The sequence below is a fragment of the Nothoprocta perdicaria genome, unplaced genomic scaffold (assembly GCF_003342845.1).
Source record: "Nothoprocta perdicaria isolate Ctin4 unplaced genomic scaffold, notPer1 scaffold_1, whole genome shotgun sequence".
Lineage (NCBI taxonomy): Eukaryota > Metazoa > Chordata > Aves > Tinamiformes > Tinamidae > Nothoprocta > Nothoprocta perdicaria.
Window position 1 is genome coordinate 14,764,192 of NW_020454093.1, and position 23,185 is coordinate 14,787,376.

The 23,185-nt window shown below is 36.9% G+C and overlaps 1 protein-coding gene across 1 annotated transcript in view; it reads left to right on the forward strand.

Moving 5' to 3' along the window:
- PRLR (prolactin receptor) overlaps positions 1–23,185 on the forward strand; it is a 67,005-nt gene that overhangs the window by 39,012 nt on the left and 4,808 nt on the right. The window contains exons 2-9 of the mRNA XM_026038702.1: positions 9,163–9,227; positions 14,434–14,547; positions 15,476–15,608; positions 17,257–17,426; positions 18,249–18,415; positions 19,337–19,478; positions 20,914–21,046; positions 22,230–22,399. Of these exons, the coding sequence (XP_025894487.1) occupies positions 14,478–14,547; positions 15,476–15,608; positions 17,257–17,426; positions 18,249–18,415; positions 19,337–19,478; positions 20,914–21,046; positions 22,230–22,399 (985 nt within the window). The 5' untranslated portion in view covers positions 9,163–9,227; positions 14,434–14,477. The remainder of the gene's footprint in view (positions 1–9,162; positions 9,228–14,433; positions 14,548–15,475; positions 15,609–17,256; positions 17,427–18,248; positions 18,416–19,336; positions 19,479–20,913; positions 21,047–22,229; positions 22,400–23,185) is intronic.

Below are 23,185 nucleotides of genomic sequence, written 5' to 3' on the forward strand. Positions count from 1 at the left end.
AATCTGCATGCTAATAGAGGGAGAGGAAAATATATTGAGAAATCACAAAGCTTTTTATTTTCCATGCAGTTATCCAAACACAAACAAACGAACTTTCTGAAGAATGATGGTTTGTTCCCAGGTGGAGAATTTATATGACCGACTTTAATGGTTTGGCTGTAAAGTCAAAAATAAAGTGGTTTATAAAGGAATTTRGTTATTGGCTGCTGTCTTTGTTATGAACATAGTATTCCCTCTAAAAAGGGAATCAGACATTTGACTAATGGAAAAGCATCTTATAAAAGAAAATAGAAGGAGAGTCAATATTAGAACCAGAATTTCCTGAACCTCAGTGCCAGTTCTTATACGTATTCAACACTGGAAAATGAGTGTAGTGGAGCTCAAAGTTCCCTTCAGAACTGGCTTCATAATCTCTCCCTCTCTTATAAATGGAATTAGTCATATATTTTAGCTTTGCTTTTGGAGTGTTGAAATCAAGAGTAAGACAGTCTTAAGGTTAAAGATCTGGTATGCTTTGTCCAGTTCTGAGCTCCCCAATTTGAGCATCCTGGAGTGAGTCCAGTAAAGGGCCACTAAGATGATGACGTGACTGGAGCATCCTTCATATGAGGAAAGGTAGAGAGAGCTGAGGCTGTTCAGCTTGGAGAAGGGGAGATCTTGTCAATGGGAATAAATACCTGATGGGGGAAGTATATGACAGAGCTAGACTCTTAGTGGTACCTCCTGGAAGATGAAGTGGCAATGAGCACAAGCTGAAGTAAAGGAAATTTTGTTAAACATGAAAAAAATCCTTTTGGCTGTGAAGGTGGTCAAACAGTGCCATAGGTTGCCCAGAGGGGCTGTGGAACCCCCTTCACTGGAGATATTCAGAACATGGCACTGGGAAACCTGCTCTAGTTGACCTAGCTTAGAGCAGGGGAGGACTAGATGATGTGCAGAGCTCCATTCCAAGCTTAACAGTTCTGTGGTCCTGTGAAATGGTCACCAGAAACCAATGCCACTCGGAGGGTTTTTTTAATGGTTTATAACTAAGTTGTTTCCAGCAATAGTTCTGCCCATGAATAGTTCCCTCARATCTAAAGACTTCAAAGTATTTTGGAAAACTTTGTTTCTATGGACTTGGTAGTTATAAATGTAGTTTAAACGCTATAAATCTCAYTGAGAATTAATGCCCATGCATTTTGCAGATGGGCAAGAGATGCCCAAGATYACACATAAAGGGGTCACTGGCAGAGAAGGGAAGAGAACTCAGCACCTAATTCTCTTGTTTCCTACACACAGAACATACACATGTATTCTGGTATTCATTTCTGCTTTCTCCCTCTCCTGGATCATATCTTGAAGGCTTGGGTGTCCCCCCATGATTCTACGCCCTTAGAGTTATTTTCCTCTCTCTGATSTTCAGAACTGCATTCCAGAATCTGCACTATCCCTAAGGAAAGTAAATATAATTCTAGCTTCTATAGTAGCAGAAGAAAGTTTTAAGACTGTTGAACCAGAGGAAAGATTTATTCTTTTCCTTTTTCTTTTTTTTATAATGACATTATCAATGCTTCCTGCTGACCTTTTAAATATCCAACTGATACATTTAGCCCAAGAGCTATATTTTTTCTCTTGTCACTGTGCTAAAAGCACAGATTATTTCCTGCTGTTTTTACTTTTTAGTCATGAATTATATGTAATTATTTAATTATATGTAATTATTTAATTTAGTGACAGATAAAGATGCATACATTCAGTGAGCTAAAATCAGTTTAATATCAGAGTGTATACTAATGAGTTTAATTGCGTAATGAAACTGAGCTTAAGAAGCTGCTACTAAAGCCTGCAGAGATTCCTGCAGAGAAATTATTGCTTCCATCAGACTTTTAGCCAAGACTGTGGCAAAGCAGAAATGACTACCTAAGCTTTTGCAACGATTCACCTACATTTAGTTTGCTACTYTTTTAAGAGTCCTTTTAACATATATTTTACAGGTAGCAACTCATGTTTTCTAGACATTACATGGAAAAATGCTTGGATGCTATAATACTTAGTATAATAGAAACATCTAAATGGATCAGTGTGTAGTTTCCATTATGTTCCTCAGAGGGAACACTGAGAAATCTCAAAAAGTAGATTCTGATCAGTAAGATTCTCGAAGGACTGGAGAGGATCATGCAGGTGGCTTGATCAAGCGCTACAGCCATGTGCTTGATTGCTGAGTCTTATAAAGTATGAATATATAATTCCTAGAACTTACATTCTATAATAACACACACACACACACACACACACAAAAAAAAATCTGTTTTGACCTGTGGATTGCTTATTAGAATGAGTTAGTTTTAACAGATGGAGTTACTACATGTAGAGTATGTAAAGGAAATGCAGTGCTAGTGATACTGTGGTCCTATGGAAATCTGTCACAACTGATTCCTGAAGGACAGGAGGCTTTACTATTATTTTTTTCTGTACAAGTGCTTCCCTTTGCCTCATAAGAGACCTTAGACTGCTTTCTTCTTGCATCTAATTATTTACAACTGTCCGATGAATATATCACTGACATAGTCATATTCACCAACAGAACTCTAATGTTATACTCAAGGAAAACCTACATGTACATCTAGTCTTGCAACTGTATCTGCTGAGAACGTGATCCTGTAAAGTGAATCCCAGCATTTGTTTGTGCTTTTTAACATTGTGCATAACTTGAAGGACAAGGTGATTTGAGACTGCATATGAAAATGAAGTTTAAGCTAGGAAATAAAGGTTCAATATAAGGATAAATCTTCACATTTTGTGTAGCAACATGCTGGTTACTTTGTAGGGGTTGATTTAGCRATCTATTATTGTATTGCTGTATTGTGAAACTATTGTAGGTATTTATTGGAATAAAAAATAAGCGTTCTTGCTCAAACAAGAACAGTCTGAGAGCTGAAAAAGATCCCATGACCATTTCCTTTTGCATGCTTCTGCACATACATCAGTGTTTTCTAGTTTCACTTACAAAGTATAAATTTCATTGGAATAATTTCAAGTAGAGTTGGAAACAGTAATAGTGGAATGATCCTTGAAATGCAATGCCCGTAGACAACATGTCTCAGCAGTTTTGAGAACTCCTGTTCCTTCGCATCAGTGGAGGAGGAAAGTGCCAGAAATCTCTATTGAAAAAAAAAAGGCAATATAATTTTCCTATCAAAGTTAAAAAATGGGCTTTGGATAAGTGACTAAATGTTACAGAGCTTAGCTAATTGTCTGACATTTGATCGTTTCTACTGATCTCTTTTGTCTGTCTAGGGTACCACAGCTTGCTGGCTGTACTTGCAGCTTCTTTTGAAGGACACGAGCTTGTCCACACACAGCTGAAGTTCATTAGGTCTTAAAAGTGCATTCAGCTCAGTATTCCTGCCACTCTCAACCCATGATTCATGGGGCCTGTCCTGTGTAGCTCACAAAATAATCCAGAATGGATAAAAGATATCTGCATCAGCAGGTCATTTTGGTTGGCAGTCAATGTCTGAAACAGGTTAGGAGTATTGCAAAAGTGACTGTTGAACTGTGTCCTTTGGTGTACTTTACAAATTTGGCAGCATTTAACTATGAAGATGAATTAAGATGGATTATTAAACTGCTTGTAATTTTTGTCCCAGTTATCCTACTTCATAAAAGGTATCTATGTAAATTAAAAGTAGGGTAGCAAGTGTATAAATGTAGCTATGGCTCTGAAAGTAAGATAAAAATGACTATAGAAATGTGTTTGAGGAGAAAAGAACAGAAAAAACAATACAACAAGAAGCTCCATATACTCCAGTAGACTTCTGTGACCCACTCAGTCTACTTACTTCTAAAATGTATGTTTACATCTAAATGCTTAAATTACCAACCATACTGCCTGCACCTGATTGGTCCTATCTCAGGACCTGGTAGGCCTTTTAGGGCCTATTACTTTTTGCATTGCTTTGAAAGACTATCTCTAAGGAGCCCTCAAAACCTCCTATGATCTTCATCCAGGTAGCAACTTTAAAAGCTTGTGCTTGAGCAGCTTCAGAGCTGCTTTTTTCCTCTATGTGCTGGCAATCGCCATCTAGAACTGTCCAAACTCGAGCTATAGGTTTGGATGGGAATTAAAGTTAGTCAGCCTTCTTAGAGGTGTAACCATCCATTTTGCTTCTACGTTCAAGGGGCCCACAAAACTTGAAAGGAAGGAAACCATCCACATTAAGTTTAATGATTAAGGAAGATCCAACTCTTCCAGCTCTAGGATTCTACCATACCCAGTTAAACAAACCCCCTGTATTGGATTTGAAAGTCTGGAGCCAGTATCAATTGAACAGTGTCAAGTTATACAAATCATATATTCAGCACGGCTTCAGTGGAGCAACCCAAGGATTCTATTAGAGGAGTGATTTAAAACATGGTTGTGTTATTAGATTTTTCCATTTTAATTATATAAAATATCTTACCAAGCTGGGCGTGCAGCCAAGAAACTGCAAGCACACAACTATAAAGGGTAACGTTGAAAAAGCAATATGAAAAGATATGGGTAACAATAAAGACTGAAGGTGTGGATTCYAGTTTCAATAAAAGTGTCTTTTATATCAAATGGAAAGGTCATATTTTATGTAAGCAAGGATTTAAAAGTCTGTGTTGTATTAGCAGGATTCACAATTCTGGGCTTTTTTTTTTTTTTATTTTGTCACTTCTTTATGTTTAAATGTCAACATAAGGTTTTTATTTCAAGGGATGTGGAAAAAATAGTGTGGATTTACCACAAATTGAATATTTGAAATATTATTGGGTAACTCTGGATGTCCACAGTAAATGACTGATTAAATCCAACTATACTAGAATCTGAAACAAAATGGGATGACACCAGTTATGGAGGGATTAATTAGTTTTCCAGTGATCTAAATTGCTATGATTAAGGTTATTTTACCTTCAGTAAAATTTCCTACTTTGTAAAATTTACTAGTTTGCTGCAAGTTACTAGGAAGTCCAGTATGTAAAGGGCAATTGAAGGTTCTGCTGCTTAGACCTTTTCTTTGATTCTATGTAAATATCAAATGCTTCTAAAAGAAATGTCACTGATAGTTCAGTTTTATGACCTTCACATTTTAGTTTTATGATATTTTTGTGAAATATCCTTAGTCCAATTAAAACGTAACATTGCAGATGTTTCGGTATCAAAGCCATCTTTGTCTTTCTGCAGTTAACAAAAGTTTGAATTTCTCTGATATCTTTTTTTTCACTTGAGTATCAGATCACTTGGCTTGTAAGCAGCTCTGAACTGAGTGCACCAACACCCCCTTCCAGACCTTCTCCCCCTGCCCTGCAAAAGGGATGGAGGCTTCATTGCCATTTTAAAGGCAGAGGACCCTGGACTCCAGTGTTTTCCAAGCAGAAATTGTTATCCATTATAAAAAAAAAAACTTATAAAAATTGATAATTATGGTATAGACCATAGACCCATTCCGAAAGTGAGTGCAAAGGACAAAATTCAGTCACTGAAGCTGGGCAATAAACAGACTGAATAACAAACATTTATTGCAAAACCAGATATACGTTGGTGTGTTGATACGTGCTACAGTCAGATTTCCTTCTTCTCAGTCTGAGTCTTTTCACCAAATAACCTGAAATTAATGCAGAAAAGTGTGAAAGATATTTTGCTGTAATGTAGAATATATTTTTTATTCTTTGAAAGCTTTTCTTTCAATTCTGTTCAGTGGCTATTTCTGCATTATTTAACATTTAAGAATGTGCAAATTCTGCAGGGGAGTCAAGCAAACTGAGTAACACTCATTTATATCTTTGGTATCACGGTAGAAGGGAGGGAAAGGCATTTTTAGGCCCTTAGTCTGTTCAAATGGAACACTCTGCATATTCCAAAGCCTAATATCCTGTATTGTTTTCAATTAATCCTTATTCAGGAAGCCCTCTGTTTACATTTGCTGCACAAGGAAGACATCTCAGTCTTTGAAACGTGAATTTCTTGAAATAGGTTTTTGAAACATGTTTCACTTACTGTCCGAGAAGGAAATACCACTCTGGAAATGCATTTTTCAGTAGAAGACACAGCACTGTCCTTGCAAATTCAGAGGGAGTGAGTGAGTTAATGAATGAGTGAGTTAATGAATGAGTACATTAATAAATGTACCTTTGACCCCGGGAGATTATAGTATAAGTCTTAATTCTGTAAACAAGTACATAAAGGTCTCACAGTCTACAATCTCAGAGTCATTTCCTTATGCTTGCAAGATAAATGAAAAATCCAAAAGGCAAATAGATGTGATGGGGATTCTCTGAGGAATAGCAGCCGGTRTTGACGAAGGGGTTAGATCAGGTTAGTGCTATACTTCATTCAGTCTATGTAATTATCATAAAAAAAAATAAGAAGAAAAAGGAAATTTGAGCTCAAGGATGAATTTGCTTCCTTCAGAGATTCATATGCTTCCTTCAAGCTCCTTTAGGAGCTTCAGTATTTTTCCCTGCAATCCTGTAATTAAATAAATATGTTTTTGCTGGAAAGGAAGCTACGTGGAATTTAACAGGGCTCTGACACAACAGCATTGATATTGTTGCTAGTTTGGTATGTAGAAAGTTCAGAATAGTTTATAATGAGATACTTCTCATAAGGAAGCTCTGTGATTTGTTACACACATTATGGATCAACGCCATCTATTTGAACACCTGAAGAAAACGATTTGTTTACAAAATGTGTTAAATCCTGGGTTACTTTGGAATTAGGTAGAGGAGAATATACGTAAAATGCCACTAAGATTAAAGCCAAGTGTGTAAATACTGCACCCATATTTCTTTATTAGGGAAAGTATAATACTTTAGGTTTAGATGCCAAAGCATTTATTTTAGCTATTTTAAGCTCACAGAAATGAAGCTTGAGGTTATATACTCTTTCACCACATTATCATCAGCAATTCTCTCAAATAAATATGAGAAAAGCTTTTTTCTCCTCTGTTTTAGATTACTAGAAAAACATCGTTTCATTCTTGCAGCCAAACAGTGTGCTATTTCATCACCACGTAGCATTAGCTGCTCTTAGCAGGCAATCACAAAGCTCTTTTATCAACAAGTTTGAAACTTGGGAGAATGTTTGAGAAATGTTCAAGTTCACAAATAATATGACGTTGAGTGTTTGTGTCAGTCTGAAGTAGTAATTTTTGGTAGTTATGTTTTTACAGAATAACTGCACAGTCACTTAAGCAGTACAAGTTTAAATGTACAATGTGTACTCAGAAAAAGACAAAGACAGAGCTCCTTCTGTGATCTCTCATGAGATCCTCCTGGAAAAAAAAAAAAGAATACTGAAAGGGAATACAATTATTTATCTAAAAGTATTGTCTGTTCCTGCTGCTATTGTTAATTATTGAACGTACTTGTGATTGAATAAGAACATTTATTTCCCTTCAGCCCCTACTGTCTTACCACAGCTGTAATGCTTTGAAGAAATACTTCAGGCCCAGACTAAGCCAAAAAGGGCTGTTTCAAAGACAGGCAGTGAAGCAATTGTGCTAGAGCTAAGGTCACAGCTGCCTTCAGCATTGCCCTGGTGATGCAGCCACTAGGATCCTGAAGATGCTTTTCCTCAAAGCCATCACACACGCTCATCAGGAAAAACTATTCAGGCACAGAAAAAGAAAAAGTTCTGATCAGACTGAACTTATGTGAATATTTGCTTAAATTTTAGAAAGTGTTCTATCGGAAAAAATTCAAAACAAAATATTGTGTTTTGATATTTATTTCATGATGTTTGTTTGGGAATTATGAAAATTTGCACTGGTTAAATTTTTTTTGAAATTAGAGTCAAAAAAATTCAAGTTTTGATCTGTTATATTCTAACTGCTAAATAGCAGAAATTCTTTTTTTCTTCAGTGTTATCAGTTCTATTATAATTAAAGTAATTTCAGTAAATGTAACTTGTTATAGAAGAATTGGGTTAGAGTCTTGCTCTGCTTTATGCAGAAGATCAACGCTGTCACTCTCATGATCCTTTCCAAGATCTAAAATATGAACATTCCCATGCTACTACTGTAGCTTGGTAAAAACAACATTTTTATGTCAGTCATAGTTTGTAGGGATTGTTCCTGACACCAGTTTATGACACCACTGCCTGACGAAAGCAGTCAGAAGAGCACAATAAAATCTGATGGTAGGAGAGAGCCCTATGTTTCTGATGTATTCTCAGGTAATAGAAAATGTAGATGAAAGGATGGAAGTCTGTTTGRAAATACGGCAGGCTTCAGGAGTGATTTTCACACATTTTTATTTAGCAATCACATCCATACATTTCCCCTAAAACTAGGCAGGCAGCTTTTTCTTTTCCTTTCCTTTTTATTTTTTAATTCCTGTGATCTATTACTAAAAGACAGGCTGTATTTAAGAGATGTCTTTTATTTATCCCATCTGGAATTAAACACTTTCAGCACAGAACTGATAATCTGATTTCTGTCCTCTAGAATAATTAGCATTTACTTGAGCTCTATCTTTATACTCACAATAACCTCATGTCATGCTTGAGTGCAAATTTATTTTTGCTCTTCAGTTTTATGTTAACTGGACCCTTTTATATATGTACATGAAAAAGAAAACATTTATTGCTCTCAGTTAAATCTGCTTCTCTCTAACGGTAATGTATTGATGTAATGTAATGCAAAATAATTTTGTAGTATTTCATTATTCTCTTCAACTTKATTGAAATATAACAAGCCAAAAGCCAGTTACCCCAGTAACTGAACAATACTGCTTTCCACTTGGTCTCCAGTCTGTCCCGATTGTTCTTGGTGTTAGTTGTAAGATATCTTCCTCTTTTTTCAAATTCCTCCCTCCTTCCCAACACAGCTCAGCTGACCCCATCCCAGCTGGCTTTCCTGTGTGAGATCCATTAGCTTTTGAACATATAGCCTTGTGCCATCTACTAGTACATTCAAATAGCATGCTTAATTACTTGAATGTTTTGCTTTTATTGATACAGATAATAGAAAATACAAAGTGATACACAGTATTTTACCATAGTCATTATTTCCCTTGAGGTTTCAACTTAATGAATTGAAGTGTCAGTATTTGAATAGGCTACTATCAAATACCTATTGCTCTTTATGTTTTAGGAATAAAGTGACGATACCTGCAGTAAGTATACTGATACTGGAATTACCCTTTTTCTTGCAGATTACCAATTGATTGGATATTCATGAGAAATTGGAACAAAAATCTTACACACATGAATCATTTAGGTAGGAAGCTCTACCTTGTATTTCATGAATATGCTATATATAAATCTTATTTAACAATATCATATTAAGATGATGGGGCTGGGAGAGCTGAACTTATTTAGTATTTGAAGAGAAAACTTTTGGTACTAATTTAAATTCTCACTTTCAAACTCTGAAACTTTACACTTTACAGCTTTTGCTTTTCTTGTCTGTAAAAGACTGCTCTAAGAATATAAATCCTGAAATTATGGCTACACACACACCACCAGGGAAGGAAACCGAATCTTCAGCAGCCATGAAACTGGAAGAGTAAGACTGTCATTGCTAGCTAAATCGTTCTTTACCGGGAAAAGAAAGGCAGGGGTGRTGGTGTTCAGAATAAAACTATTAAAAAAGGATGAGTTCATAGCATTTGGTACATTTCTACTATGAGTTAGAGCAAAGCACTTCATGTCTCTCTGCATTGGTACCCTCAGTAGGAATAATGATGCTTGCTTTCTATTGCCTTCGCCTGTCTTATTGATTCAGATTTTGAGAACTTTAAAAAGAGCTTTGGGCTCACTTCTGTAAAATCAATAGGAATTAGGTATATGAATACTTTGATGGAGAATTGAACATGTAAATATTTTCACTTGGCTGGACTTTCATGATTTTTCTTTCTCAAAATGATTTAAGTCTTCCAGACTGAGTAGAGTACATCTCTATGGGGGAGAGAAGTTGTTCTGCTCAGCATCACATATTGCCTACGATTCAAAGAAAGAACTGTGAAMGTTCCTTCAGAAAAGGTTTGTTTCAGAGAGAAATTCAGGGAAAAGTAGTTTCAAAAATCTGTTACAGAAATCCCAAAAGACCTTGTAGGTACTTTCAGCTTGCGTAATACACTAATATGAAGTGCTTGTTCCCAGAAAAGATAATTCAAGAAGTTGAAGTGGGTATCTAGGGTTTCTTACAGAGCTCTTGGAGAAAGAAAGTCCACAAAATCTATATACTAAATGTGGCCACCTGGAATTAGACAGAAGAAATTCAGATAGGAGGCATATCTGAGCTTCCAATCTGCTCTGTAGCTATGCACCTCTGTGAGGGCTGTACTGGATGCTTGAGGGACACAGAATTTAGACACTTCTGATTAAGTCTCATTCAAAAAGAAAGCAGAGATGTGCACACCTACTGCATATCCACAGCTTTGATTTTCAGTATAATYCCAACCAAGATGCAGAAATACATCTAGTGATTGTGATGCCTCTGTTGTCTCGATATGGGCGTACGTCATCAGTGCTCACATATGAGAGCTCAGTGTGGGAAAGCCAACTCATGCCAAACTCACAGCATAGTTGAATGTCTGATCAGTAGGATTTTACATAATGTCGCAGAATGTCATATTCTTGCTTTATTCTATTCTTTGTACTTGGTTTCATACACCTGTAGCTCRAATGCCATTGTGTCAGCTAGTGGCATTATAAGGAACTACATCCTTTGGAGACTCCCTACATTGTCTTACTGCAGGCCTAAGAGCTGGACATTGTTCATTATAACTAGTAAGGTTGCAAGTCTTGCTCCCTGATTGGTAGAGTACATTTGACTTTAGYTTTCTTTGTCAACCCTAGCAAAAACAATGGGTGAGGAAATGAATAGCACTGACAGTGGATGCTGTCGGACACAGTTGTTGCCGCCTTCCTACAAGCCTGGAAACTTTGCAAACCAAAAAGTTTTCCATCTGTGCAGAACCGAGTAAAGACTTCCCTGTCAACCTCAAGAAACATGTCCATCAGCACAACCAAGAAAGAGACAGAAAAGCATGTAAGCACCAGAACYGAAGTAGAATAAGGACATTTTGTCTCTTAACCCAGCTCCAAAGCTCCTGATTTTAGTATTAATATTAGCTTGCAACTTCATCTGGTGCCATTGCAAGTACATTTTACAACTCCACACTTTCATATTAATTACAGAGCGGGGTTATTTTGCAGGAATTTAATGCTCACTTCAGTGTGCTCTAAAGCCACAGTAATAATTTCAGTCTCTATCAAGATGCACATCCCAGAAAACTCTGGGATGGGAAGCAGCTAAAAAATATCATGTAGCCCAGTTGTGTTAGAAGGGAGAAATTCAACTGTGATGTCAAAATATCATAACCTTATTGGAATTAAATCTAAAATTTCAAAAAGGAGGCATATAATATTTAATTATCAGTTATWCAGGCCTTGGTTTTACATGACATACTGGCAAGCCAGTGTCCACTGTATCCCTTGTAAAAGAATGTATTCCWTCCTAAGGTGAGGCCTTCTCTTATTCTTAACACCTTCAGTACTGCTTGTTGTCCTTATGTGAAAGGATTCTGATGTTGAAGATAGCAGGAGCACACTTTTGATACAGTCGTGTCAGAGTGGACATTAATTTTTTCAGTTAAAGTAAGAATTTTTAAAAATCAAGAGAGCTTTTTAGAAGCCTTACAAATAATATTAGAACCACAAATAGAAATTAGCAGGCAACTATGGAAATGCAGGCACTGGAATGAATGGAATATGGTTTGTGTGCCTGAAGCCTTCTGACCACTGCTCAGCTGCTGCTGGCATTTCTTTGGAAAGTAATACACAAGTATCAGATTAAGACTTTTCAAAAATGCTTTTAAACACTATTTATGACCCTAAAAAGAACAGAGGCTGTGGTAATTCTTTAATAGAAAATATTTGGAAAGCATTAAATCATGAAATTAAAAAATGTACATCTAACCATCTCATATTTGTGCCCTATTTTCTAACTTTTCAGTTTTTCACCTGTTTCAGGTGAAACTGTGTCAGGTTATTTCACCTAATCAATCAAGGTGTTTAGCTTGAATAGGAACATAGCCATGGAAAGCCTACACTGCGTCACCAAGTCCACAGTTATCAAGAACAACCACATCATATTATTTATAATAAATCAGACTCTACAGGAAAATTAAATTGCTTTTAGCAAACTTCYCCAGATCCTCACTGCTGTGATGATTACAGTACTTTTTCTATTTTTTAGTAGTAATTATGGCCATTTATTCTGGTCCCAACATGTACTAGAAGTTACACATGTATTTCCTTCTTTCGGTGCTAAACCCCCTGCTGTGTGTTTATAGAATACAKTTACATCCCTTCCTGGGGTAAAACACCAATTAATTTAGTCTCTAGCATGAGATCTCTTTTCCTCTCTGTTCCCTCCTTATTTTAGTAGGTGTTTTCTAACTCTACTCTAAATAGGTTAACCTGAATTACTTTTTCTGATATCAAAATTGTACTTAAAGATTTACATGTTCCAGATGTTAGTTTGTGGCACTAGTGAGTCCATATTCCTCTCCTGCTTCTTTTCTATTTTAGAGCTATATTTCCTTTTTTTTTTTTTTTTGACCGCCATGTCACAAAAAAAAGGTTCATTTTCATCACATTTTTAATCAAAAAAAAGGCTCCCAAGAAGAAATATCTGTTTTTAAGTGCATTAGTTTAATGCTCTTAGTTTGGTTCTTCAGTAGTTGAGATCTGAACATTATCCTGTTTTCCTACTGGCAAATRTTCCAACTATTTGGGGAAATAATACAATAATGAATATATATATATATAAATACAAGATATAGTTGTTGTTTGTGGCTCATTGTTTCACCTTCAGTTGTGAAAATACGCACCTCTTTCTTGCATGAACTCCACAGTCTGTGTGTTCTGCATTACGTAACACCAAGTTTTCAGTTTATTTCTGAAGTTAAACACTAACATTTGTGCCTGCAGCTTGTTTACGCTCATAAAATTAGCATGTGCTTACACAATGGAGCTGATATTTAAACGTCCCGCTCTGCACTGACTGCATGCCAAAAGCAGTATGTGAGCTTAAAACTAACACAAACGCAATGCTGCAGAGCATGATCCAGGCRTGTGTGCATGATCCAGGCACATGTGCATGCCTAGATGTTCGGAAGTAGTCCATGAAAATGTAGCCAAATGTCCTTTAACACATTGTGCGCAGTATTTGTCGCTGGTAGACACACTCAGAATCAGTTAAATTAATTGATTAATAAACAGGTTTTGCCTTTGCTCTCAAAAACCATTTATGGGCTGAGTTTCTGGGTGTAGAAAATGAACTGCATAATGAAATGGAATCATTTGATATCACAAAGCGTTTTGCTCAGCAAGCAGTCTCCCCCAGCACAAGCACTGAGAGGCTCTCAAGTGTACAAATACCTGCTGAGGTATTTGGGGCTGAGGAAAGGGGCTTCCTTTTCACACAGGGAATTGCGAATCTGCAGCCTCAACGTGTGAGACCGGCTCTAGGGGATCCGCTAGGCCACTCCGGTCACCCTCTCCAGCCGGGAAACACAGTGCTTGGAGGAGCAGGAGCTTTGTTTAAGTCATTCTCTTCTGCAGACCAAGTAGCCAGATTCAAGAGCAGGGGAATGCTGGTGTCCCCGAGCCGTGGCCTGATTTCTGAGGACATCTGGTGGTGTCAGCCCCAGCAGGAGCTGCCCCGCAGAGCTGGTGGCCTCCTGCCTTCACCCCTGCCAGCTGCTCGCATTGGGCAACGTTTCCTCTGGCTTTGCTGGTCCAGGAAGGAGGCTAATTGTATCCCCTCTGAGAAGTTAGCGGTGAAGTGATGCTATATTTTCCCTAGTTTCTATTTTTTTCTGATCTTTGCATTTCTATTTTACTGCAAAAAAATGAAAACAATGATTTGAGCACACAGAAAGAGGAGCACCCTTCAGSTGAGATGATCCACCATTCCCCATTGCCAGTCCTCAGCATTTATAAGTCATGAGATATTGGCTAAAGGTCAGAAATATTTAATAAATTGTGGATTTCTATTTGCCTTCTGTTTTCAGAAGCCTTAGAGTTAAAATTATATTCTTTGTATCAACAGGGCTACAAATATATATTTTCCTATTTAAAGGGTGATTTCTTCAGTAAGTTCCTAAGTCTGGAAGTTAGAGCTTTAAGAAAAACATGCAGTATCCCGAGATGCCAAATAAATATGCAAGATTTGTTAATGCTTTGAAGTTCTAATTCCATCAAGGCTAACAGCAGATGGTTAAAAGACCTTCAGGAAGACTTACTTCCAGCTCTCTGATGTAGCTTTCCTAGGAGTATAACTCTTGCTGCACCCTTTTCAGAAAGAACAAGGCTCAACTAGCCACAATTCAAAGAGGACTTTGATCCAGCCAGTGATATGTCCTATACGGTAAGCATTGTCATTAACCATTTCGTGATGGCTTATTTTCCAGTGAGACGTTGATCTGATATTACCCCCTGGGGAGGAGCGGACAACATGACACAGAAATTTATCTCCTCAGTTCCAATTATTTTGTTGCTTTCTCTGACCACAGTGTGTCTGTTTGGTAAGTGAAACACTTCACAGGCTGTTTTCCTTAAAACATTTTATTCAGGAAAGTCTGAGGCTTTACCCAATCTGTCCTGATCCTCACTGGAACCTGTACAAATTTAAATTCATATTTATTATAAACTTCTCTGTGAAGATTTTGAAAATMGCTTGAATCCACTTCTCTTTTTATAGTAATAATTTAATGATAAAATAACACTGTTGAAAAGCACTCACTCGGCCCGTGTTACCTTCTTGGGAATTAGCATCATATATAGTAGCTCTATTAAGGATGTAGTATGGAACTTAATTGAAGTAAACTTAAACTTAGGTTAAAAAGCCATACGCCTCATATCAAAATGTATGTTACTTATGGTCTATGTTCTAAGTAGTTGATGACAAGTGGTCTTAATAGGAAATTTTCTTGAATATATTGGATCATTCGGCAAAATTTAAGTAAGAAATAAATACATTGAGTTTACCAATCCATCCAGCTCATTGAATCTTTCTTCGTCTAATTGTTATAACTTGTGATTTACTCCAAATATGAAATATTTTTACARTAGTGCAAATAATGGAATTTCAGTTGTATGGAAAAAATGAGGGTGAAATTTAGCTGTAAAGAGACCTAAAATGATACATTTTGAATACTTTGGAAAAAAACAAACAGCCATATATTTACTTACAAGATTTTTATTTAAGTTAGAGATTATTGAGTTTATTTCTACGTTGAAAGTTCATTTAAAAAATGAAAAGCATTACTAATCATTTATAAACTTGAAATAAAATATATATACTTCTGTGAAATTTTTGACTAATTTAGGCAGATTTATTTACCAAATTCAGTCCATAATTTAACATAACTSTTTTCTTCAAAAATACATTTCTTATCAAATTTACTGTTGTCCAACTCTAATGGAACTAGCTGGATTTCTGCACTTCCCTAGGTCAACAATTTCCTGGAAAACCTAAGATAACAAGATGTCGTTCTCTAGAAAAGGACACCTTTTCTTGCTGGTGGAAGCCTGGTCCAGATGGAGGACTTCCTACCAATTACACCTTATTCTACAGCAAAGACAGGTAAAAAGCATCATTATTCAGTGAATTACCAAACGATGGTTATGACTGAATGAAGAAATGATCACATCAATATATTAAACCCATTTCTATGTATGTTAAACCTCATGATAGTGTGTTAACTCATGGTGAGCATGTTAAACCTCAGACAGCCAAAAAAGGGCTTCAGGAAACGAACAGCTTTCCCCTTGGTCAAAGAAATGTAAATACTGCAAGTACCAAACTGAACAGATTGCTTATAATTAAACTTATCTGAGCCAAAAAATCCCTAGTCTCCTGGGAAATTCTCCTACATAGTGGGAAGGATGTAACTTCTCCATCTTACGAGGCACACAGGTTTTACCTCATGGAGGGGGAGGTCAGGGCACAGCCAGGCCAGCTCTCCCAGCGGGACAGGAGCTGGGCACCCTGCGGGCTGCCATGGCCCCACAGCAGCCAGGACCTGTCCCACTGTCCTCCCAGGGAGCTTTTCCATTGCCACACACAGCAAGTCCATGGCAGGAGAATCTTTGCTTCCCTTCCTGGATTTGTAGGCAACCTAATGGTCCACAAAATGGAGAAAAATCAGATGCGAGTTTTGCACCTCAGAGTTAAAACTGTGACTCCCTCGTACTGCTTAAGGATAAAACCTGTTGAATGTTGAGCTACTTTGCTAAACCTGTGTTTATTTACATAAACGTGCCTTTTGTTTCTGAAAAGAGAGATCTCTGAATAGGGAAGTACAGAGATTGCATTTCTTTGAAGGAATTTGGTGAAGTTCAGAATAAAAAAGGCAAATCCTCAGACTTCCCTGCTTAAATTAAATAAATTTGGATTTATTCAGTATTGATTCAGAAAGATGCAGCTTTTAATGAAATTACCACAGTCAGCTGTCCCAGTTGACTGACTTCTCAAGTGAAGTTATCACAGTCAACTCAGAAGTCTGAGACAGATGATACTTCCTCTATCCAAAGTGGGCACATCTGCAGAGCTTTGATTTTATGAAAGATCAGATGTTTCAATCTCAGTTAGAATAGAACATTCTGTAAGTATTTTAGGTCTTTATGATTTAAGTCAGCCCAGAACAGTCCTGCTCTCTGAACAGACACTTACCAGTTTTGATTAAATCTGCTGAAGACATAGGTAGTAGGTAAGAGACCATGAATAAATAAATAAATAAATAAATCTGACATAGTAGTGAGGATAATATGAAAAATAAATCAACATCTCACTGAAAAAAAAAATCTCCTGCTATAGGCCCATCAAGTTACTTTCCAGTGAAAATTTAGCAACTGTCCTTCTTTAGTCGAAGTAAATGTGCTTAATTTTCTTTTAACTTGCTTTCAAACATTAAAAAAAATGCCTTGCACTGTCTCTGGAAGTTTCCTTTTCCTTTCTTTTGTTAACTTATTCCTATGTATAGAAAAACAGCAAACAGCTTTTGACAATTGCTACTGAAAAATGGCTTTTTGATTCAATAAAGCATTTATGCTAATTCCATTTGACACTCACAAAATGTTGCCCAGAGATGAGATTATATACATGCTTAAAGTTAAATATTTTAAAGTACTTGGCTGAATCTAGACCATTACTAAAAAAAAAAAAAAAAAAAAAAAAAGCCTGATTTTCTTCATTTCCTCACCTTTTAACTTATAACATTATTTTATTTCAGTGAAGAAACAGTCTATGAATGTCCAGACTACAGAACATCAGGTCCCAATTCTTGCTACTTTGATAAAACGTACACCAACCACCGGACAACATATAATATCACAGTAATGGCAACAAATGAATTTGGAAGTAACAGCTCAGATCCTCAGTATGTGGATGTGACCTGCATAGGTAAAAAAGGAAGAATAAAATGTGAAAAAAAACTAGTTGGGGATATATCTCTTTTTTAATCCCAGAACGACTAGTGCTGAAAGATTTCTTTCCTTATTATGTGAAAATGGTTATAGAGGAGGGCTTATCTACAGATGATGTACAATATGCATCTGTAATTAATGTGAAAATTTAATTTTAATTTAATTAATTATATATTTATTGTCTTTTTCTTTTTTTTGCTGAAAAGGTTGGCTCCAATTAATAGTTATCTTCACTTTTTCCACTACATTTGATGACAGTTTTGCGGGTTCCTAGCAATACTGATTATGAAACTTTCAAATTAGGATAGGCTACATGAATGTCCCAGGCCAAATCTTCCAAATGCAAACATCTTTCTGGCTGCTGGCATTGCAATCTCTGGAGAATAAAAATAACTGCCAAAGCTCACGGTGCACTTTTTTCATAATATTTCTCATTCCTAACTCCATTCTGCTTTCTGCATATGCATATTCTATGCATTATAATGATAAAGTTATTCATTCTTTTTACCTATGAAATATCTAACCTTTATATTTTCTAAGAGTGACCTAATGAAAATATGATTTGCATTCTTTAGTCTGACAAATTCAGAATAAACTCTAGAATTTGCTAATAGTCTGATAAATTAATACCAGTTAAACACTATTAAAGAGAAGCCTATTATGCCGTTCCCTCATGGGACAGTAGATTCAACTGACATTAATATGATTAAGTACAATGCCATTAAGGGGGTACATTTTCTGAGGGAAAATTATTATTAAAAAATATATATTTGAAAATATTAAATTTTCTTTTACACAGTTCAGCCAGATTCTCCTGTGGACCTCTCTCTAGAAATGACAACATCTGCTGGTGTAACAGACCTTTGGGCAAAATGGTCTCCCCCTCCGCTAGCTGAGAACAGCTCCAACTGGCACGTGTATCACTATGAGTTACGCTTCAAACCTGAGGAAGAGGAAAAGTGGGAGGTAAGGAAACAAAAATATTTCTTGCATAGCTCCTCTTTAAAGATAGTTCTCTTACCTGAATTTAATGTATTGGTGTTATCCACATTACAGTTTTAAGAGGATAGCAAAATTAATGTACCCCAACCTCTTTAAGGAAGGAAGAGTTTGCAGTGACAGTGAAATTCTAGGTGTTTGACTAATTATCTAAGAACATCGTGTGCTAAAAGCAAATGTGCCACTGATAGGGCTTTAATTTGTATTTGTATTTGAAAAGCCCACTGATAGAGCTTTAATTGTATTTGCTATCATTAAATGTATCTCTTGCTGAGAGTTACAGTGAAAAAATGCTCAGATCACACAGTTTAAAGCTGATCAGGGTCAAAGCAGCTTATTGATTCATTGATTCTCTTCTATATGGTCAGAATCCTCCCTCATATTCCCAGTTATTGCCATTTTGCCAGAAGTGGGCCACTGAATTCTCACAASTGAGATACCTGAATCAAATTCCATTCTTAAGACCAAGGTATCCTCAGCGCTACGTGGATTGCTGGTGCCGAAACAAGTAGAGAAAGATCTGTGGTTTTAGACTTCTGAAGAGTAATTCAAAGAGTCTATGTAGAAAACTTAATAGTAAGCCCTTGAGAGCACCACATAGAGTGATGGTGAGTTAGCCTACCTCTAGTGTTCATTATATCTTGGAGTTCATGGAATGCTGATTTAGGGAAAGTCAAAAATTATTAAAGTAGCAGAATCTCAGTGTCCCTAAATAAGTTTTCCCATTAAGTCAGCCACTACATTTACGTCTTTGTAGTTAGCATTTAATCAAATCTTTGACCAAAACCCTTCAAAAGTCAATGACACAAGGATAGGATATGCCTCTATGATTTATTCATTAATATGCCCCAATTCTTTATTATTTCTACAGTCTGTTTTCTCTTCTAGACAGTATCTGTGGGAGTGCAGACGCAGTACAAGGTGATGAATTTAAATGCTGGGTTGAAATATGGTGTTCAGGTCCGTTGCATGCTCGACTGTGGAGAATGGAGTGGATGGAGCCCAGAAAGACAAATTCAGATCCCTAGTGGTGAGTGAATGTTTACTATTCTGCTAAATTTGTGTATACTCTTATTTCAGTTTTGTGAAAGAGACCGAAATGGCAGCCCTTAAACCAGATTCCTCACCCAGATCCCTCACAGTGCTGCAGAAAAGGCTTCCATGCCATTTACCCCTTTTGGTGTTCAGTTGCATGCTTAGACTTGTTGATCCGCTCAGTCCTTGGCCTCTCTGCTGAACCTGGCTATAACGGACAGACCGGGATGTGCTAGGAAGTCGCTTCTGAAGCAGACAAGTCTGCACAGCTTTTGGGTCCTGTCTCTCCATTTAGAAAAATTGTTGATTTCATCTGTAAGATATGAGAAAATAGCACTTGTATGAGAGTCGTTAGCTTGTTCATTGGGAACAGAACTGAAGTGGCCACCATGTCCAGCAGAGCCTAACACTGCAGCAGCTCTCACGTGGGAACAGTTATCAGTGTCCTCTTGGCTTTGAATGGACACATTAAATAGGAGTGACCTTGTATCTTTTTATCAGACATTGCAGTCGGGTTGTCTCGGATTTTCTCCTTTTGTCATTAACTCTATTATTCATTATTTGACATGAAGATTGCTGAAATATTGTTAACAGAATAAAAGATAGAAATGGCCCATTTTCAGATCTGCTTTAAGCAATTAGAATTTGAAAAATCAATGACCCTATTCTAAACAGTGGAAAATATATATTATTAATGTAATAAGGCCATATTTTGCCACAAATACCCATCTGCAACAGTTTCAATCACATCAGATTTTTGACTAGCAACCTCCTAGTTGAAACTTAAGTGCTTTCTTCCCTCTACCATATTGTAAATGCTATGCTTTTGTAATAGCATAGAGCATTTGTCTGTAATAGCATCAGGAATCCAAATCAGTAATAAGAAGCTGCTTGGCAGCAATCAGACAAGTAGCCTAGATACGGATCATAATGTCACTGTGAAAGAAAATATGAGAATTTCATTTTCATATCTTAAGAGTCAGCTTAGCATGATCAGGTGCCACTGACTTACTGGCAAGGACATAAAMACAGACAATTTCTTCTTTTTTTTCTTAAAAGTCAGAGCAAGCAACAACATATTTTTGGAAATAACTGGAAGCATCTGGAAACATTCTTTTTAAAGGGAAATTGTTTCATGTAGAAGACTGATTCGCAGAGTATATTTTAAATCATTTTATAGAACCTGTTGTAATGGTGTATGACCATCCCCTATCACCTTTCTGAGGCAGRGGTGTAGAGGGAAACTGGAACATAGTCCCTCAGCAGAGCTGCAGTGGAAAAGGCTTCTGAATCTGCGTCAAAATCTGGCTGATGGAAGTAGGAGGCAATACTGAAGCAAAACCTTTTACTTTCCTATGCTCCACTTTAGAGTGGTTTATAAATTAAGGTTTTAAACTTACTAATTACTTCATTTCTCTATTTTTTTGCAGGACAGTCACCTCCTGAAAAGCCTACGATAATAAAATGTCGTTCCCCAGAAAAGGAAACCTTTACTTGTTGGTGGAAACCTGGTTCAGATGGAGGACATCCTACTAACTATACTTTGCTCTACAGCAAAGAAGGGTAATAAGATAATTATTCAGTGATTTATCAGAAGCATCTAGAAAAGCAAGCCTAATTGGTTTYGCATTTAGGAGCTGCCTTTTTCCACTTGCTCATTCATCATAGACAATTATCAGAGAAGAAAAAACAGCTTCAGCCTTTTGTGCAAGTGACATTTGCTAGAATAGCAACAACATACTTAGGGTTGAAATTGGATCTCTTTTTAATGTCAGTTTTTCTTCAAACTGCCATTAGTTGTTCTGGTGTGGATAGACTTCCTTGAAATTTGTCATGCTGCAGCAACCGTGTAAAATAGTACTTGTGATGCAGTCCTGCAGCTCCTTGCCTACACAGCCCCAGACAAGGCTTTCYGAAGTGACCAGATATTTTCATCTTCTGATGATGCTTTTTTTTTCAACAAGTGTTCATAAGCCATGAATGTTTCACTGCTTCTGTGGCAATTTAGTGCCTCAAACTCAAGTCAAGTGCCAAATGCTCATTTTCTGGGGAACTCGTAAAGTGAACATCTTAGTTCATCCCAGCTCTGCTCTGCCTTGGACTGACCTAACTGGATGCTGAACTGCAGAAAAGCTGGACCTCGGTCTGTAGAAAAAGACAGGCCACCAGTGCAGCCAGACAGGGCAGAGTGTGAGGCCAACATCCACACCATTCTGTTCTGTTATTCTGCTTCTCAGAGGAGCCTGGAAACACATATACCATGCTTAACAGGTGCAAATTGGGTGGAAAGTAGATTTGTGGAGGAGGAAAAGATGATGAAAAAAACTAAATAGAAACCTGTGATCTGGGCAGAATTAACATAAACTTGAACACTGAAAACACCCGCTCTTCAATACATGGGTTAGAAGGCTTTGGCAATTACTTTCTACTTGCTGTTTGGACCACGTAAGGACTAGGCAGTGGAAAATGGCTTTTGGAAAAGTGAGAGCTGTGATTCACTAGCCTACTGCTGTGTTCGCAGCAGCAGGAGCACTCCAGGCTGAGTAGTTTTTATCCTGGGACACGGAGCTTACCACAGTCACTGGAATTGCCCCGAGACACTTCGTCTGAAAGCAGGTTTCTAATGTTCTTCACAGTGTCTGGCAGGAAGAACCTGATTCAGCCCTGAGTGACACTGAACTTGAGTAATCAAAGCCAAGTGTTGCACTCTGTATGCATCCTAATCTCTGTGATTCTTTCATTTCAGAGAAGAGCAAATTTATGAGTGCCCAGATTACAGAACTGCAGGCCCCAATTCCTGCTACTTTGATAAAAAGCACACCTCTTTCTGGACTATATACAATATTACTGTAAAGGCAACTAACAAAATGGGAAGTAACACCTCTGATCCTCATTATGTGGATGTGACTTACATAGGTAAGAGATAAATAAAGGTTTTTAAGTGGAACTCAACTAATTCAAAATTATGAATTTTGATGCTTAGAATTTTAATTCCAGCTCTTCTCATATACAATATTATATCCAAGTTAAAAACATAAAAGAATAAATAATGATAAATTAATATAGCATTTTATTTTCTTTGAAAATCTGAAAATGCTAAAAGCTTAAAAAACTGCCTTCAGATGTAAAAGTTCAGCATCAGTCAGTCTAGAATCATCATCCATCTAAAATCCTTTCTGCTGTAACAAAAACTGAAATCAAATTGATCTTTTAACTAATAATATTTAAATTTGATTACCTAAGAGTACATACCTGAAATTTGCTTTTCCTTCAGACTCAAGAGACGCTAAGTCAGTGCTCTTTCTAGTACAGTATACTGATAATCTCCTTTCTCAGACGTTTTTCACAGAGTGACTGGGCAAGTATTTAGGGTTTTTTTCCTAAGGGAAAGGAATAATAYCACTGATATCCAGTTTGTTATCAATGGTGTGTCCACAGGGAACCTAGCAATTGAAAAAGTACTCCTGGAGAAAGAGCTTAAAATTTTACCTCCATGTCATGACTACTTACTTGCTGAAACTTCACATAAGACAGTGGAAAATAATACATGCACTAAATCCAGGTACTTCAGTACTCTGAACCGAGGTAGCTGCAACCCTGACTGTGGCTAAAAGCCAAGTCCCATTTTATTTTATTTTTGAAGCACAGATGGATCTTTAATATTGCTATTGTGTTTTATTTTAAATTTAATCCTTTATTGTG